At 37.6% G+C, this 17,822-nt stretch overlaps 1 protein-coding gene across 12 annotated transcripts in view; it reads right to left on the bottom strand.

Moving 5' to 3' along the window:
• BLTP1 (bridge-like lipid transfer protein family member 1) overlaps positions 1 to 17,822 on the bottom strand; it is a 191,708-nt gene that overhangs the window by 159,991 nt on the left and 13,895 nt on the right. For all 12 annotated transcript variants that reach the window (XM_079153382.1, XM_079153390.1, XM_079153387.1 and 9 more), the window contains 4 exons: positions 14,798 to 14,927; positions 12,269 to 12,385; positions 9,419 to 9,497; positions 8,083 to 8,147 (listed from right to left, as the gene is read on the bottom strand). In XM_079153382.1, the coding sequence (XP_079009508.1) occupies positions 8,083 to 8,147; positions 9,419 to 9,497; positions 12,269 to 12,385; positions 14,798 to 14,894 (358 nt within the window). In that variant the 5' untranslated portion in view covers positions 14,895 to 14,927. The remainder of the gene's footprint in view (positions 1 to 8,082; positions 8,148 to 9,418; positions 9,498 to 12,268; positions 12,386 to 14,797; positions 14,928 to 17,822) is intronic.

Below are 17,822 nucleotides of genomic sequence, written 5' to 3'. Positions count from 1 at the left end.
TACCACATGGACCAGCAATTCCAAAATATCTGAAATTAGTACATTGGAGAGATGTCTGTACTCCAACACTCACTGCACCACTACTCACAGAGCGCTGACCTGATGACCTACCAAGCGGTGAATGGGGTGAAGAAAGTGTGGAACACACGCACACACACACAATGGAATACTAGCAGGTCTTAAAAAAGGGAGATTTTCTGTCCTTTGTGACAGAAAGGGTGGAGGTGGAGACTGTGCCAAGTGAATAAGCCAAGAGAGGAGCAAACACTGTTTCTATGTAATACCTAAAACAAAGAACTCAAAAGAACTCAAATTAAGTAGAAAGCAGAATGGTGGTTACCAGAGACTGGGCACTGGAGGCAGGTGCAAGATGACCAAGAGTACCGAGCCTCAGTTACACAGAAGGAATAAGCTCGTCTTTTAAAAGATAAATTGCATGCTGTGGTGAGGACGGTCACACACTGAGTAATGGACATTTCAGTATTGCTATGTATAAATTTCAAATATTCTCACCACAGAATATTAAATGTTTAAGGTGATAAGTTAATCGACTAATTTTTCATTCCACAGTATATTCAAAGATCATAAGATCGTTTTGTACCCTATAAATATATACAACTATAACTTGTCAATGTACACTAAAGACAAACTAAAAGGAGAAACTTCTTTGGCTATCTTCCTCACGGTTCTGCTGCCCTGCATGTATACACAGCTCAATGTCACAACGTGGGGAAGACTATGACAAGCAGTCAGCAACCACTCGAGGGACAACCCATGGAGACATGAACCACTAACATCACTGCAGAACAGAGGTATGGAGTCTTTTTCTACTGAAAACCGTCAGTATACAAAAAAATAACAATCAAATAAAAACAATTTAAATATCCTTAAAACACATACAAAAGTTCAAAACTTACAACATTTCTGCTCGGAATTATGGACAAAAACAGAGGGAACAGAAAGATTCAAAACTGTGCTAACATTAAAAGAGTAACAAAAAGAATTCAAGACACTGAAAGAAAGGCCAACAGCCAGGCAAGAAGGGCGATATTTCAGCTCTTTGAACTAACCTGAAGTGTGTGAATTGGAAGCAGTGACTACATTTTACTGTGACTTTCAAAAGGAGCTAAGTTCCGTGGCATTCGCCTTCCCCAAAACTCTCCTCCCAAACACACCCTCCAAATCATCCTCTATTACTCCATCAGCACCAAAGTGAATTGCGTGTCGATTCCTAAGCCACAGGTCAAACCAGCCACTGCACCTGCACGGCCCTACTGTGCATGTCTGTCTGGTGCGGACCTTCCCACGGTCAGCACCGTTATGCTGCTGGGCATGGGGGTCACTACAGCGCTCTACCTCCCACCCTGCCCCCTGGCGAATGGGCAGAATCAGCACATCATCAAGCCACGACCTTGTGTGAAGACTCGAAGTGGTTTACACCAAGGGTGGAAAACTCTGAAGACCATGTTCACTAATGTTCCTCACCCCACACTCACACTCCACCCTCCTTTAATTAGGGTTGTTCATAGGCATCTACTCCAAACAGATCTGAGCAGCACCCACATCCTCATTCCTGTTTTTTTTTTTTTTTTTTTGATTCTTCCCTCAGCATAAGAGAATCATCACTAAAATGAATGAAAAAAAAATCTATTATTTTTGTCAAAAAATACCTCTTTCATAAAGGACTTCAATTACTCTTGACTTCATCTGCATATTTTGGTAAAGAACAATCCCCCTTAAGAAGATGTTAACACTTCATAATGAAATAAAGTTAACTACATTTTTTAAAAATATTTATAAATTATTTAGGAGTGTAGTTCTCAGGGCTGGGATATGAAAAAGAACCCCTTTCCAGCAGAATGGCCCGGGATTCAATGCCTAGCACCACCAAAAAACATAAAAAAGAAACAGATTGTAGTCCTCCTATCTAGGAAAACCCTGTAGCAATCACATTAAGCTTAACGTTAAAATTTTCACAGCCGAGTTCTACAAAACCTTTAAAGAAGAGCTCATTCCAATACTTCTTAAACTATTCCATAAAATAGAAGAGGAGGGAACCCTTCCAAACTCATTCTATGAAGCCATTATCACCCTGATACCTAAACCAGACAGAGACACATCGAGGAAAGAAAATTTCAGACCAATATCCTTAATGAACATCGACGCAAAAATTCTCAACAACATTTTAGCAAATCGCATTCAAAAATATATTAAAAAGATAGTGCACCACGATCAAGTGGGTTTTATCCCAGGGATGCAAGGTTGGTTCAACATCAGGAAATCAATAAATGTCATTCACCATATCAACAGACTAAAAGTTAAGAATCACATGATTATTTCAATAGATGCAGAAAAAGCATTTGATAAAATACAGCACCCCTTCATGCTCAAAACACTGGAAAAAATTGGGGTAGTGGGATCATTCCTTAACATTGTGAAGGCCATCTATGCTAAGCCCATGGCTAATATCATTCTAAACGGTGAAAAACTGAAAGCATTCCCCCTAAAAACTGGAACAAGGCAGGGATGCCCTCTTTCACCACTTCTATTCAACATCGTTCTTGAGACTCTGGCCAGAGCAATTAGACAAACCAAAGAGATTAAAGGGATACGAACTGGAAAAGAGGAACTCAAACTATCCCTGTTCGCTGATGACATGATTATATATTTAGAGGAATCTGGAAATTCCACTAGAAAACTCTTAGAACTCATAAATGAATTCAGTAAAGTAGCAGGTTACAAGATCAATGCTCATAAATCCAACACATTTTTATACATAAGTGATGAATCTTCAGAAAGAGAAATTAGGAAAACTACCCCATTCACAATAGCATAAAAAAAAAATAAAATACTTGGGAATCAATCTCACAAAAGAGGTGAAAGACCTCTACAATGAGAACTACAGAATACTAAAGAAAGAAATTAAAGAAAACCTTAGAAGATGGAAAGATATCCCATGTTCATGGATAGGAAGAATTAATATTGTCAAAATGGCCATACTACCAAAAGTGCTATATAGATTCAATGCAATTCCAATTAAAATCCCAATGATGTATCCTACAGAAATAGAGCAAGCAATTATGAAATTCATCTGGAAGAATAAGAAGCCCAGAATAGCTAAAGCAATCCTCAGTAGAAAGAGCGAAGCAGGGGGTATCGCAATACCAGATCTTCAACTCTATTACAAAGCAATAGTAACAAAAACGGCATGGTATTGGCACCAAAATAGACAGATAGATCAATCGTACAGAATAGAGGACACGGACACAAACCCAAATAAATACAATTTTTCTCATACTAGACAAAGGTGCCAAAAATATACAATGGAGAAAAGATAGCCTCTTCAACAAATGGTGCTGGGAAAACTAGAAAACCATATGCAACAGAATGAAATTAAATCCCTATCTCTCATCCTGCACAAAACTCAACTCACAATGGATCAAGGACCTCGGAATCAGACCAGACACCCTGCATCTTATAGAAGAAAAGTAGGTCCAAACCTTCAACTTGTTGGCTTAGGAGCAGACTTCCTTAACAGGACTCCCATAGCACAAGAAATAAAAGCAAGAATCAACAACTGGGATAGATTCAAACTAAAAAGCTTTCTCTCAGCAAAGGAAACTATCAGCAATGTGAAGAGAGAGCCTACAGAGTGGGAGAATATCTTTGCCACTCATACTTCAGATAGAGCACTAATATCCCGAATCTATAAAGAACTCAAAAAACTCTACACCAAGAATACAAATAATCCAATCAACAAATGGGCTAAGGAAATGAACAGACGCTTCACAGAAGAAGATGTACAAGCAATCAACAGATATATGAAAAAATGTTCAACATCTCTAGTAATAAGAGAAATGCAAATCAAAACTACCCTAAGATTTCATCTCACCTCAATTAGAATGGTGATTATCAGGAATACAAGCAACAACAGGTGTTGGCGAGGATGTGGGGAGAAAGGTACACTCATACGTTGATGGTGGGGCTGCAAATTAGTGCAGCCACTCTGGAAAGCTGTATGGAGATTCCTCAGAAAGCTTGGAATGGAACCACCATTTGACCCAGCTATCCCACTCCTTGGCCTATACTCAAAGGACTTAAAATCAGCATACTACAGAGATACAGCCACATCAATGTTCATAGCTGCTCAATTCACCATAGCCAGAGTGTGGAACCAACCTAGATGCCCTTCAGTTGATGAATGGATAAAGAAACTGTGGCATATATATACAATGGAATATTACTCCGCCATGAAGAATGATAAAATATGGCATTTGCAGGGAAATGGATGAAATTGGAGGATATCATGCTAAGTGAGATAAGCCAATCTCAACAAACTAAAGGACGAATGATTTCGCTGATAAGCGGATGAGGACATATAATGGGGGGGTAGGAGGGGTTAGCGTTAGGGCTAGGGTTAGGTTTAGGGTTAGGGATAAGGAGGGTGGTAAGAATGGAGGAAGGAAGGACTGTATAGAGGGAAAGAGGGGTGGGAGGGGTGGGGGGAAGGGAAAAAATAACAGAATGAATCAAACAACATTGCCCTATGTAAATTTATGATTTTTAATAAAAAAAAAAAAAGGAAAAAAAATTTTTTTCAGTGGCCTCTGGATAATACGAATGCCTTCATTCCTCTCATACACTATAATCAGTGTTTATGATGAGAATTTCCAAACCTATTTAGACCTTATTAGCAAGAAGGTTTTATGGTTGGTGTGTAACAGGATCTACAGCACCACAACACGCACACACACACACACACACACACACACACAAACACACACACACACATTTAGTAATATAAGAAGAACTGGAATCAAAGTGAGCAAAACAAGGTTTTTAGTCTAGTGCTACAATTTACAATCACAGAAATTTTAGTTTCTTAATCTGCAAAACAAGGAGTTTTGCAAGCATTGGCTAATTTCCAAATTAACAAGGGACTTTAAAATCAACTGTTTCAAAACTGTGTTATTTGGAATCCTGGGATAAACAGCACAGGATAAGAGACAGGCCTCTTCCTCTACTTCCCAACCTACCCATCCCTCTACAGCCATATCTGTTCACATGAACACTGAAAATAATTTAACATGAAATTTCTAATATACGAGAAGTTACATTTTTCTTTTAAAATCATAAAGCAGCTACATAAAAAAAGAGGATTGTTCAGCTCCACTGTAATCTTAACAATATAACTTATGTTAACTAAACATAAAAACAAGTTTACTTCAGTTGATGAATGGATAAAGAAACTGTGGCATATATATACTGTGGAATATTACTCTGCCATGAAGAATGATAAAATTATGGCAATTGCAGGTAAATGGATGAAACTGGAGGATATCATGCTAAGTGAGATAAGCCAATCTCAACAAACTAAAGGACGAATGATCTCGCTGATAAGCGGATGGGGACATAATGGGGGGTAGGAGGGTTAGCGTTAGGGTTAGGGTTAGGTTTAGGGTTAGGGATAAGGAAGGTGGTAAGAATGGAGGAAGGAAGGACTGTATAGAGGGAAAAGAGGGGTGGGAGGGGTGGGGGGGAAGGGAAAAAGTAACAGAATGAATCAAACAACATTGCCCTATGTAAATTTATGATTTTTAATTAAAAAAAAAGTAAAAGCATTAAAAAAAAAACAAGTTTAAGTCAAAGTAGCAAATTATATAATAAATAGACTGCAAGATTAACGGAAGCGTGATATGAATGGAAAAATACATTCCTAGAGTAAACCCATCTCTAAGGAACAAACTAGATAGACTTCACAAACTGAACCAGAGGCAGACATACAGGGTCAGTTCACAATCAAGTGAATGTCAACAGCTGGAACTGAATTAAAAGGACATGGCTCCCAGGAAAGACTTCTAATCATCTATCCATTATAAGCAAGCCTGTGGCACACCTTTACTTAAATGCTACCTTTATGGCTTATAGCCAAATAAAATACAAAAACAATCAAGAATATTTACTCCACAAAATTTACGTGTATAATGTAGAAAAATGAGTCAAAATTCAGAATGCATTTGTATTTAGAAAAAGGCAAAACTTAAGACTCCTAGTATACTAACATATTGACAAAAAAAAAAAAAAAAATTTTTTTCTCTGAGAATGTCATTTGTGAAGACGTGATTAAAATGCTGCATTAACAACGGATATTCTCAAATCAGTCTAAAGACTACTAATTACACAGTCATTCTAAATGACAGATGAAAAACTGCAAAAGGCCACTTCAAATGCCCTCCAATATTTTTCCATAGGATAAAACTTAAGTCAAACTTAACTAATGAACAACTTCAGCTGTTAAAATACTTTCCCACTGAAGTCTGCCCATTATTCTAATTTCTAATCACTGTGATTTCATTAATTCTTCAGACCCCTTCATGCCAGCCTCATCAAGAAAGAGCGTATGATATACAATATGAAGGAGTGCCAGAGTCACATGGGGAAGGGAGTAATGACAAAGGAAGTACAAACAGTGACATGATGGTGACATCTAAAGGAATTCAGCCTGGCTCAAACCTGTGATAAGTTCATAAACTTTCACAATTTTAAACCTACTTTATTGTAGAAGGAAAGTTATATACAATGGTAAAATGCCTAGGTGACCCTGCCAAAAAACAAAAACAAACAAATATTTAATTGGAAAGATCCAAAATTACATGGAGAATCTAACATGGAGGCAGAGCTTCATGGTAAAGCACCTGCCTCGTATGCATGAGGCCCTGGATTTGAACCTTAGAACCACAGGGAGGAAAAAACATACTCAGAATCTCAATATGAGTAGGTGCCAGAACACAGATGATCCTGTAACTAATAAAGGCAGGGGATCCATCCTTTTCAGACCCTATGCTACTAGGCCCACCTACAATTTTCAAGAATGGTAGTTCTCAAAAGTATGAGACCTTTGGTGGAATCCTGAGACCTCTTCCAGGGGTCCAAAATGTCTAAACTATATCCATAACATTATTGAGATATTTGACTATTTCACAAGTCTCCCACGAGTGGAGTGTAGAGTTTTTCAAAGGGTATAGGACAGATGGCACTTCAACAGAATGAATACAGAAGCAGAGGTGAGATTCCAGCCATCTTCTATTCAATCGAACATCAGAGAGACATGTGCCAGGCTATAATCCCAGCTACTTGGGAGGTTGAGGCAGGAGAATCGGAGTTCATTGCCAGCCTCAGCAACTTAGTAAGATCCTGTTTCAACATTTAAACATTTAAAAAATGGCTGAGGATGTAGCTCAGTGGTAGAGTGCTTGCCTAGCATACATTAGAACCCTGAGTTCAAGCTAGCAGAAAGATTTGAAAAATGTAAAACAATGCTATTATTTTCATTATTTTTTTTTGCTTTGGAAATTATTTTTCATACATAATGGATTATCGGTATTGTTAATGAATTGAAAAATATTTCTAAAATTATCAGCTTGATTTCTAATGCAATAAATATAAACAGAACTCAAATAAGGGCTTTAGAATCCTCAGTAATTTATATAAATAAAAAGGTTTCTGAGTTCAAAAGCCTGAAAAGCACAATTCTAGAAAATAAAGATAGGGCCTACTCTCCTTGAAGCCACTCAAACAGTTAATGTACAGAAGAGGCTTGGGGCAAAGACAGAAGCTCTTCCAGAAACATGAAAGATGATTTGGAAGCAAACTCTGAGACAGCAAAGGCAAGGCTCTGATGGCAAGAGCAAACCCAGAAGGCAGCCTGGGGCCTCTCTCTTCACCCTACCCTCACTGAGGAGGCAGAGCCAGTGGCGGGGGAAAGGTGGGGTAGAGTGAGCCACAGGAGCTGAGAAGATGCAGCGTGCTGGAAAGAACAGAGTGCAGAGAAGCAGTGCCAATTACCAGGCACATTAGGTCCACAAAGAGAAACATGGGCGGAGGGTAACACTGCATGAACAAGTGACTGGACTTAAGCAGGCAGCAAGAAAGCTACAGATTTTCAACCAAGAGGTAAAACTGAGTTCTAAGAACACTGCAGCTCCTAAAAACATTCACATCAAGAAGTGGAACATTAAAATATCTGTAAATGAAATTTTGCTATGATTAAAGATTTTAAACAGGAAAGAAATGAACACTTACCATGTTGTTTCTGCTTTGGGTTATACATTTTCCACCACCGAAAAATGATAAATCCATCTTGAATTCTAAGAAAGGCGCATGACAAAAATAAGAACAATTTACTTAACTCATTTCTTAATTAGGTAGGCAACTGAAAACAAACAAAAAACAAAATTCTCAAAAGGGCACTAATATACATAAATATACATCTTTTTTCAGAACTAAGAGCTACAAAGTATTTTATAGCTTTCCATTTAAAAAAGGAAGGAATTCTTTTGAAAATTCTTAATTGGCAAAACATATATATTTATTATGTATGTGTTTTGTAATATTAGATTGTTCTAATTGGGTAATGCTGTGCTGTATGTTATGTGTAACAGAAAAATGTGCTAACAAATAATTTTGTTTTAAATAATATTTTTTAAATATAAAAATTAAATAGATAAGTCAAACTTTAAAAGGGGATATTAGATTAGCACACTAAGGGGAAACTTTTAAAAAGATACTTCTTCATTTCTAAAAGTGATCTGTCATCTTGTATGTACTCATATTCTTTTTTACTTCTGATTTGGAAATATTTTAGAATAGCACAGAAGTTGCTTCCTACAGCTTTACGTAAGTGTTGCCAAATCCTAGCACCTCTCAACTAACGCCAAATTTTGAATTTCTAAGTAACAAATATTAAGAGAAACAAAAAGGATACAAGCTTTTCTTCAAGGCTTATAGAAGAGGAGACTGCAAACATCATGATTTCCTCTTACATTCTGATTTGTATTTCTTCAGAGTTGCTAACAAATGCTAAATAATTCTATAAGCTTATCTCTAAAAAGGAGCTAAAAGTGGATGAGACGTTGATGATGAACGTTGATAATGGATGATCAATGCCCTGGACTTTATATTACAAATAACCACCAAGAATCTACACCAGAAACGGTGAGGTAGCTGGGTGTGGTGGTGCAAGCCTATAATCCCAGCAGCTCCAGAGGTTGAGGCAGGACAGTGAGTTCAAAGCCAGCCTCTGCAACTTAGTAAGGCCCTAACCAACTCAGGGAGAGCCTGTCTCTAAATAAAATATAGCTAAATTAATCTACTGACAAAAACATTTTAAAAGATCAATTTACCAAGTATGAATTTTTTGAGATGGAGGTCTTTAGTTGCCTAGGCTGCTCTCAATCTCCTGGGCTCAAATGAGCCTCCTGCCTCAGCCTTCTGAGCAGCTGGGACTACAGGCACACACCAGTACACCCAACTCAAGAAAATGACTTTATGGCTGACTTGAACAAGTCATAGTAAATAAAACACCTTAATCAGAATATTTTTACAATATTTCATGGTTGAGTACTTTTTAAATTGTTACCTAATAGACATGTCTTCTGTAATATAATAGATTTCACGAACCATGACTTTTCCAGAAAGAACAGAGAAAGAGAAGGAACCTGTTGTAGGAGAAAATAACAGTCATTAATATAACTGTCTTGTATTGTAACTCATATATGATGAAGCACCTGAAGCTTACTTCAGCATTCTTCACACTCCGCTCTCACCCTGAGAGAACTGCAGACTGTCTATTATCATCAGTCATATACCACGCAGGGACACCCTGACACATCGCAAAGGCAGGGAGCCCTCCTACTCCAGGTCCGTCCCCAGCACGACCCTCCATCCGCCAATCCCAAGTCAATCAGTTCAGCCTATTTACAGTTTCCTTTTCTTCCTTTTCAGTCACTGTGCCGTGGAATCACGCGACGACGGGACCTGCCCTGCCACATCCGTGTATGCGTACTAGAAATCTCCATCAGGTGCACTGCGCCGCTCTTTCATTTCCCTTCTTTCTTCTCCTCAATCCCCTTCATCTACTCTACTGGTCCTTCCTCTATTTTTGATGAAATTCCCTCTTCCCCTTTGTTTTTGTTTTCTTTTCTTAATTCCCTCCTCCCCTTATTTTGAATTAGCTTCCACATATCAGAGAAAACATTCAACCCTTGACTTTTGGGAGCTGGCTTGTTTCACTTGGCATGTTAGTCTCCAGTTCCATTCATTTACCAGCAAATGCCATAATGCCATTCTTCTTTATGGCTGAATAGTACTCCACAGTGTGTGTGTGTGTGTGTGTGTGTGTGTGTGTGTACACACCACATTTTCTTTATCCATTCATCTGTTGAAGAGTACCTAGATTGACTACATAGCATGGCTATTATCAATTGTGCTGCTATAAACATTGATGTGGCTGCATCACTGTAATACACTGATTTTAAATCTTTTGGATATACACTGAGGAGTGGGATAGCTGGATCATATGGTGGTTCCATTCCTAGTTTTTTGAGGAATCTCCATACTGCTTTCCAGAGTGGTTAAACTAATTTGCAGGCCCACCAGCAAAGTACAAGTGTACCTTTCCCCCACAAACTCACCAGTATTTATTGTTATTCATAGTCTTGATAATTGTCATTCTGACCAGAGTAAAATGAAATCTTACTGTAAATTTGATTTGCATTTCCGACTGCTCTCTAGCAAGAGATGTTGAACATTTTTTCATATATTTGTTGGCCAATTGTATTTCTTCTTTTGAGAAATGTCTGTTTAATTCTTTTGCCCATTTATTGACTGGGTTATGTTTTTGTTTTTCTGCTCTGTTTTGCTTTTGGTGCTAAGTTTTTTCAGTTCTTTGTATATTCTGAATATTAACTGCCCTGAGGAGCAAGTGGCAAAGATCTTCTCCATTCTGTAGCTCTCTCTTCACACTCATTCCCTTCGCTGTGCAAAAGCTTTTCAATTTTATGACATTCCACTTGCTGATTTTTTAATTTTTTTCTTACACTTTAGGAGTTTTGTTAAGGCAGTCACTTTCTATGCCAACACTGGAGTATTAGGCCTACATTTTCTTCCAGCAGTTGCAGGGTTTCTGGTCTAATTCCTAAGTCTGTTTTATTTTTTTAATATTTTTGTTGTAGATGGACACGATATCTTTATTTTATTTATTTTTATGTGGTGCTGAGGATCGAATCCAGTGCTTCACACATGCTAGGCATTCTACCACTGAGCTACCCAGCCTCAGCCCTAATTCCTAGGTTTTGACTTCCATTATTCTTTGACCATTTTAACAAAAAATGTCACACATATCATTACGATGAACTGAGCAACTAACCACCACATGAGGAAATTGGTTTAAGTGGGTACTTTATGTGGCTAATTCCCTTAAATATATGTACTCAGTCATTAAAACCAAAGCAGTAAATAATTCACCATCCATCAATTTCCATCATTGCAGGAACCAAATTAATGAAAGATGACTTACGTCTGAAAGGAGTTTTACTTATTTCTACTGAGAAGTATTCAAATATAAGTAAGGTAAGAATGGCCCGATCCAGTCAGCCCTCCTCCCATTTTCCCACTGTTCCTAATATATTCTCCTATCTACCCGCAAACTTTCTATCACTAAGTGGTCAGAAATTAAGCTAATAAAGCAGGGCACAAAATGAAATACACAGGATGATCTCAACTTATAAGTATTTTTAAAGTATGAGTTGCTTTTTAAAAAAATAACAACATTGAACATCCAAAATTTTCTCTGGAAGGTAGACTTCTCTAAGAAATTCTATGGTACTAGGGATAGAACCCAGGGCCCTTGAGCATGCTAGGCAAGTACCCTCAGCCCTATTTGTATTTTATTTTGAGATAGGATCTTGTTAAATTGCCCAGGCTGACCTCAAACTACCAATCCTACTGCCTCAGCCTCTGGCATTGCTGGGATTGGGGTAAGTACCACACACCTGGCTCTGTGTTTTATATATATCTAAACTTTTATTTTTTTCAGTTGTAGATGGAACATAATACTTTTATTTATTCATTTTTATGTGGTGCTAAGGATTGAACCCAGTGCCTCACATGTGCTTGCCTCACATGTGCTAGGCAAGCACTTCACCACTGAGCCCCAGTCCCTACACTTTTAAAATACTTTTAATGAGCATCTTTTATAAGTTAAAGAAAAGTCAAAAAGTTACTATTCAAGCACTATAAAAAATAAGACTGGGATAAAAGACAATAACCAAATGGTAGTTCAACTCTAGGAATGCTGCATGAGAGAGAAGTCCAGTTAGATTATTTTAGCCTTCATGAGAAAAGGTTAAGCTGGTATATGTTTATGAAATAAAAAAATTTATAATATACATCTTCTGTGGAAGAAAAAAATTGTGTTAGACAAACTTACCAATATGGATATAGCCATGCTTGTACAATCTGTTAAGAACCAGTGTTAAAATAAGACCAACATTCCGAGAATTATAATATGTGAGATAAATAATCCATCCACAGGACAAAATAGTGGCTGTTGGGAGGAAAAGAACAAAAACAAAAACAACAGAAGTGATAAGACTTACTTCCATATAGTAATCTATCCTCTTAAAATTTAGCACCTGGAATTTTAAAACTAGAGGTTGATTCTACCTTATTCAACTTTCCTCTAGAGATCTTTTCAGCCATTAACTAAAAAAACAGTTCCCAATCAGATAAGTTAAACCAGGTTCAAGTATATCTTTCTTTTTTTTCTTTTTTTTTTCCTCCCTGTTTACTTTTTCATGGCTGTGCTCTGTTTTAGTTGCTAAACATGTAATGATGTTCTGGGAAGAGAAAGTCCATATTTGTTAACATCTGGAAAAATAGCCACCTCTATTAGGCAAAATGCTCACACATAATTTTATTCCTAAGTTATTTCCCCGAACAGGCTACAATCACTTGAAAAAGAAAGAAAACTGAAGATTTATTTTTTTTAGGTCAGGGACCTAAATCAGCACTCTCTGCTTTAAAAAACAGAAAAGTTGGAATTTTCATCTAAAGGCACATATATCAACAGATCACCTTATACTAGATATTTTGCTGTAATTTTTGCTGTAACAGTAACCTACTTCTGATGGATACCATCTAATAAGTTACAGTAAATGATATTCAAATTTGACTAGTTTTTTTATGAAAAGTTTAGTCACCTATAAAATGTGTATTTCCAAAAAGAGTGCATGAATATACAAAAATATATGTGATATATAAAAATATACATTAATATACAAAAAGCAAAGCACATGAAAAGAATTTTGTTTTGATAATCAATATTCCTTTACTTGTCCTTTATAAAAGTATGTAACTATTTTCTGTAACTGGAAAAAATAATTTAAGGCTATCATGTGTAACCTTTTAGCAATATCACATGAAGTTCTTAACTTTTTAAAAATTATGTGAAAAGGCATTCACAGGAGTCATAAAAAAGTGTAACAATTCTCAGGGTAACAATTTTTTTGTAGCAGGCTACTATAATCTGCCCAAAAAATTATTCCTAAAAACTCTTATAGTTATTTTAATGCTATGCTATTGGGTTTTAAGTTTAAAGTTATTTTGTACAAATTTTTACTGTAAATCACTGTTTCCGTGGCAGGTTGTTATAGGCCCTTTATAAATACAGAAGGCATCTGCTGAGAAATATGCTTTTCATACTGCACATCCTGGGCACTGTGGCCTGTTTGCTCTAGCATGCCGTCAACAGCACAAGGCCCCTAGTAGATCACAAGGAATTAAAAATAATAACTCAATGCTACTGTTTATTGCAATCATTGTTTTTTCCTTAAAGAAAGGTGGTATCGAATAGAAAAAGTCAGAGATCCTCAGTGATACAAAGGGGAAGGATAAGAAATATGGAAGAATTCTGTCCTTACTTAAACCAGAAGCTAACCTCCAACACTGCTTTTATGAAGTTCTGTTCCATACTAATATTTGGTATTTTACTTTACGCTTTTAATTTCCTTTAATAATTTACAAGAATTCAAATGCGTCAAATAGAAAATGGTAGCAGTCACCATGAAGTGTTATATATCCTCTACAAATACTGCAGCTTGGCCCACAGCCCCACCCCACCCCTTCTGCTGTCCTCAGAGAAAGACAGCTGGGCGGTTTAAGGTCGGCAGGCCTTAACTGCCCAACACGTCGAAGGAAAAGAAAACCTACCTTGTACTACTGCAGCATGTCTGTGCCTTCCGGCACACGAGGTCACCACCCTCACTTGCCTACCTCACCCTTCCCATTTTCCTCTCTACATTCCAATTCCTAAGCCAAAGTTAAAATCAAATATCCCTCTTTAATGAAAACTTCCTGGGCAATAACAGCCTATGGTAATCACTCCCTTTCCTGCTGTTATTTCTGTATATCTTCCTCTCATTCATTCATATTCATTCACTCATATTCCCCTTCCTCTCCTCTCCTGCCATTTAATTATATGCTGTTTTGAACTATCTGCATACACCTAGAAAACTTCTAGGATATCAAACAAAAAGTGTAAACAGCAGAGCCTACTGCAAAATACATAGGAGTGAGAATACATATTAAAAGATGAACCAGGCTACTCTACAGTAAAACCACACTGGCCATGAGGATTTATTACTTCTACAATTAAACAAATGGAAGTGTGTGTGTGTGTGTGTGTGTGTATACAGGTGATCTGAAACAGGAAAAGGAAACTACGTGCAATGTCTCTTTCCTCCTCCTATCACCCCTAAGAAAAGGAGGAACCTGAGAAAGCCTTTCCAAAGAGGTTTCCAGAGCAAATATTCAAGAAACACAGACAGATCAAAATCTTTTACTAAAAATAAATAAACAGTGTTGTAGTATCCCAACTTCAGTTAATCACTGCTTAAAATATAGCCGTTCTTAAACCATATGTAAAACAATAAAGCACAAGAAAATACCTTCTACTTACCAACAAGGAGCCAAACAACATTGGAATTGTGTTCTGTAAGAAAATCTTCTAACTGAGTGATACTAGGGACAATACTGTCATTTTTCCTTTGGTCCATCACTGAAGCTTTTCCAGAATAACATCTAAAGGCCTAAAAGAGGTCAAAGGTTAAATTTAGAATCAAATTTTTTTAATTCCCAGAGAATCATATCAAGGGGAGGTGAATTTAATATTGAATCAATTTGTTTCTTTAAATAATGAGAATGTGAAAATACAATAAACAAAATGTCTACATTTTAATCTAAAATATAAGACAACCGATCAAATTTGTAACATCCTCATTTTATCATTCTAAATATGAGTGCAGACTAAGAGGGACATGATTATTCTTAAATCTAATAGGAAATATCTATCTTAACAATAAGAGAGGAGTAAATGTTAATCGTGTGCAGTATATACAAGTACAGTCTTGTCCCAAAAGCTGCTAATTACTAATTATATTTGTATAATAAGTTAGATAAATTCCTCTTAATTTCCATCATTTCTGTGTAATTCACTATTCCATGGGGAAATCATCTTCCCAGTTCAGATTCACTCTGGGTAGAATATGAACAGTGAGCAGATCTCCTGCTATCAGATGCTTAGGATAAACTACAATATGCTATCAAACTGTGACCAGATATGACAAATGTGTAAATATACACACATGTGTATATTATACACATACACACACGCAAGCAGGATGAGAATATTTGGATGTACCAGGAAAGAACTAAAAGGAGTAAAGCTCTTATGATCCAAACAGCTGCTCATACTGTAGTAACATGACTAAACCAACCTACCTGGAACAAAATTATCTTATAATAAATCAGAAAAGAGGGAAAAACTAGATTTAATCATAAAGAGAGCTACACAGTTAATAATCTTTTAAGACTAAGTGAAATAGGTGGTTTTTATAGAAAAATAGATTTTTTTTTGGATGCAGAAGAATGTGTGAGGACAATGTTCTCATTGACACTCAGCACAGTTGACAAGTGTCAACTTTTATTTTCTGTTTATTCACAACTCAGTTTGGGGAGATTAGAGAATAAGTTAAAAACTGGATGAGACAACACTGCCAAATACCACATGCAACAAATAGCAATGTTCCATATTTACGCATTGCCAAAATCTTGTATGACTTATAGAGGCAAATTAAACACCTTTTCAAAACATAAGAACTCAACAACAAAAAGCTTACTAGTAATAGTGGTATGAAAAATTAAGAGGCAAAAAAGCTACAGAAGGGGTGGGGATATAGCTCAGTCGGTAGGGTGCCTGCCTAGCACAAGGCCCTGGGGCTTCAATCCCCAGCAACACAAAAAGAAAAAAAAGCTACAGAAAATTAAGAATGTTTTCATTTTTTAATAATCCTTTTTATCCTACAGTGTAAAGCTCAGTAAAATATGTTTTCATATTTTTCAAAGCTTTGAAAAGTCTGTCAACCAGTTCCCTTAAAATTTGGGGACTCTCCTTACAACATGAGCTGCTTCTTTCATTCTTTTTAAACAAAAATAAAAAATTTTAAAGGGAGAAGATACTTTAAAGACAAGCTACCAACAAATATTCACATACTTTATGATGGTTTGGACATTATAAAATAAGTCCTCTCACACCTACTTTGAACGCCCTAAGGACTGCGTGGTCAGCACAGCATGGGAGTGAAAAGCCATGGACCACAGGGGTGCTGAGTGAGGGAGGTGGGAGTCCCGGCAGTTGGGTCTCCACATAAAAAGGGCATCTGCTTCAAACCCAGAAAGGGGGTGATCTCCCCGCCAAAGGGGTTCGGAGTCCTCATCCAAACTCAACCAAACACCAGTACACCATCTCACAGCCAAAAGGAACATGTTCAGGCTGCAAGGACAGAACCCTGTAGTATCACAATTTTAACCAACATTTTTCCAACTATTTGATTCATGCAAAGTCTTTAAGAGAAATCAACCCATAAAAGGCTTAATATTTAAAAGAACATACTTTAAGAATTGGCTCATATTCCTGAAGGCCCTCAAGCAAGAGGAGCATATTCTGGTATAAGGAGTACCCAGAGAGCTCTGCTTCCTAGTGGCCACATCCTTCTGTCATGATGTGCTGCCTCACCTCCTAAGTGCTCAGCCACATTTAATGGTGCCTGAACAGTTGTCTAGGAAAAGCAACTGAAGACGGATACAAGAAACCACTGCACAATCTTCCAGGAGCAAATGGTGAACAGAGAAGAAATGCTTACTTCTTCTTCCTTCCTGAACAGTTCAGTCTAAAAGCTGTAAGTGGAATGGAGCAAAGCACACATCTGTTCATGGGGAAGAGGGAGACTTAGTGGCCCAGTATGGGATGTCCCAACTTTGAAGGGTAGATTAAGTATCCACTTCTGTGGATGGGCTTGTGGCAGAGGCAGCAACTCAGGGTGTCAAGTCTAGAGCAGGAAGAGAAGGGCACACCTGCAGGAGAGAGGCCAGGTGCAGGGTGCTGGAGCCTGAGTGGAAGGAAGGCATACCCAGCAGGAGACAGAGGCAAGGAGAAGCAGTCCAGCTCAAGCTCATGGAAGCCAAGAAGAGGGAGTCTCAGCAGTGTTCTCCATAAGAGCATGCACACACAGAGGGTGCCTGGTGCCACGTGTCAGCATCCAGGAGGAAGGCATCAAACCTGAAAGGCACACAGAGGGCTTCCAGAGAGGAAAGCAATCTGAGCAGGGTGTGTAGGAGCAGGAGCACAAGTAGGAGGAAGGTCTCCACCTGGAAGATGGCCCAGAAAGTGGGGAGGAGGGTTACTGGACAGGTATATGAAGGACAATGGGGTCAAGTTTCTCCTTTTGCAAGATACGTAAAGGAAGAGAATCTGAAGGAAGCTTGGAGGCTGGGTAAGAAGTGGAGTGATGGTTTTCAATATAAACAAACATAGAAATAAACAACAGAGTTGGGAATCTATGTGTATATGGGTGTGTTCACTAACCAGTGTAGGTAACAGCGACACCCCAGTAAAAATGACAACAAACTTGGCTTCTACAACCTAC

This window comes from Sciurus vulgaris, assembly GCF_902686455.1.
Source record: "Sciurus vulgaris genome assembly, chromosome: 9".
Classification (NCBI taxonomy): Eukaryota; Metazoa; Chordata; class Mammalia; order Rodentia; family Sciuridae; genus Sciurus; species Sciurus vulgaris.
The sequence above is the reverse complement of the archived record's forward strand: the minus strand, read 5'-3'. Positions and strand labels throughout refer to the sequence as shown.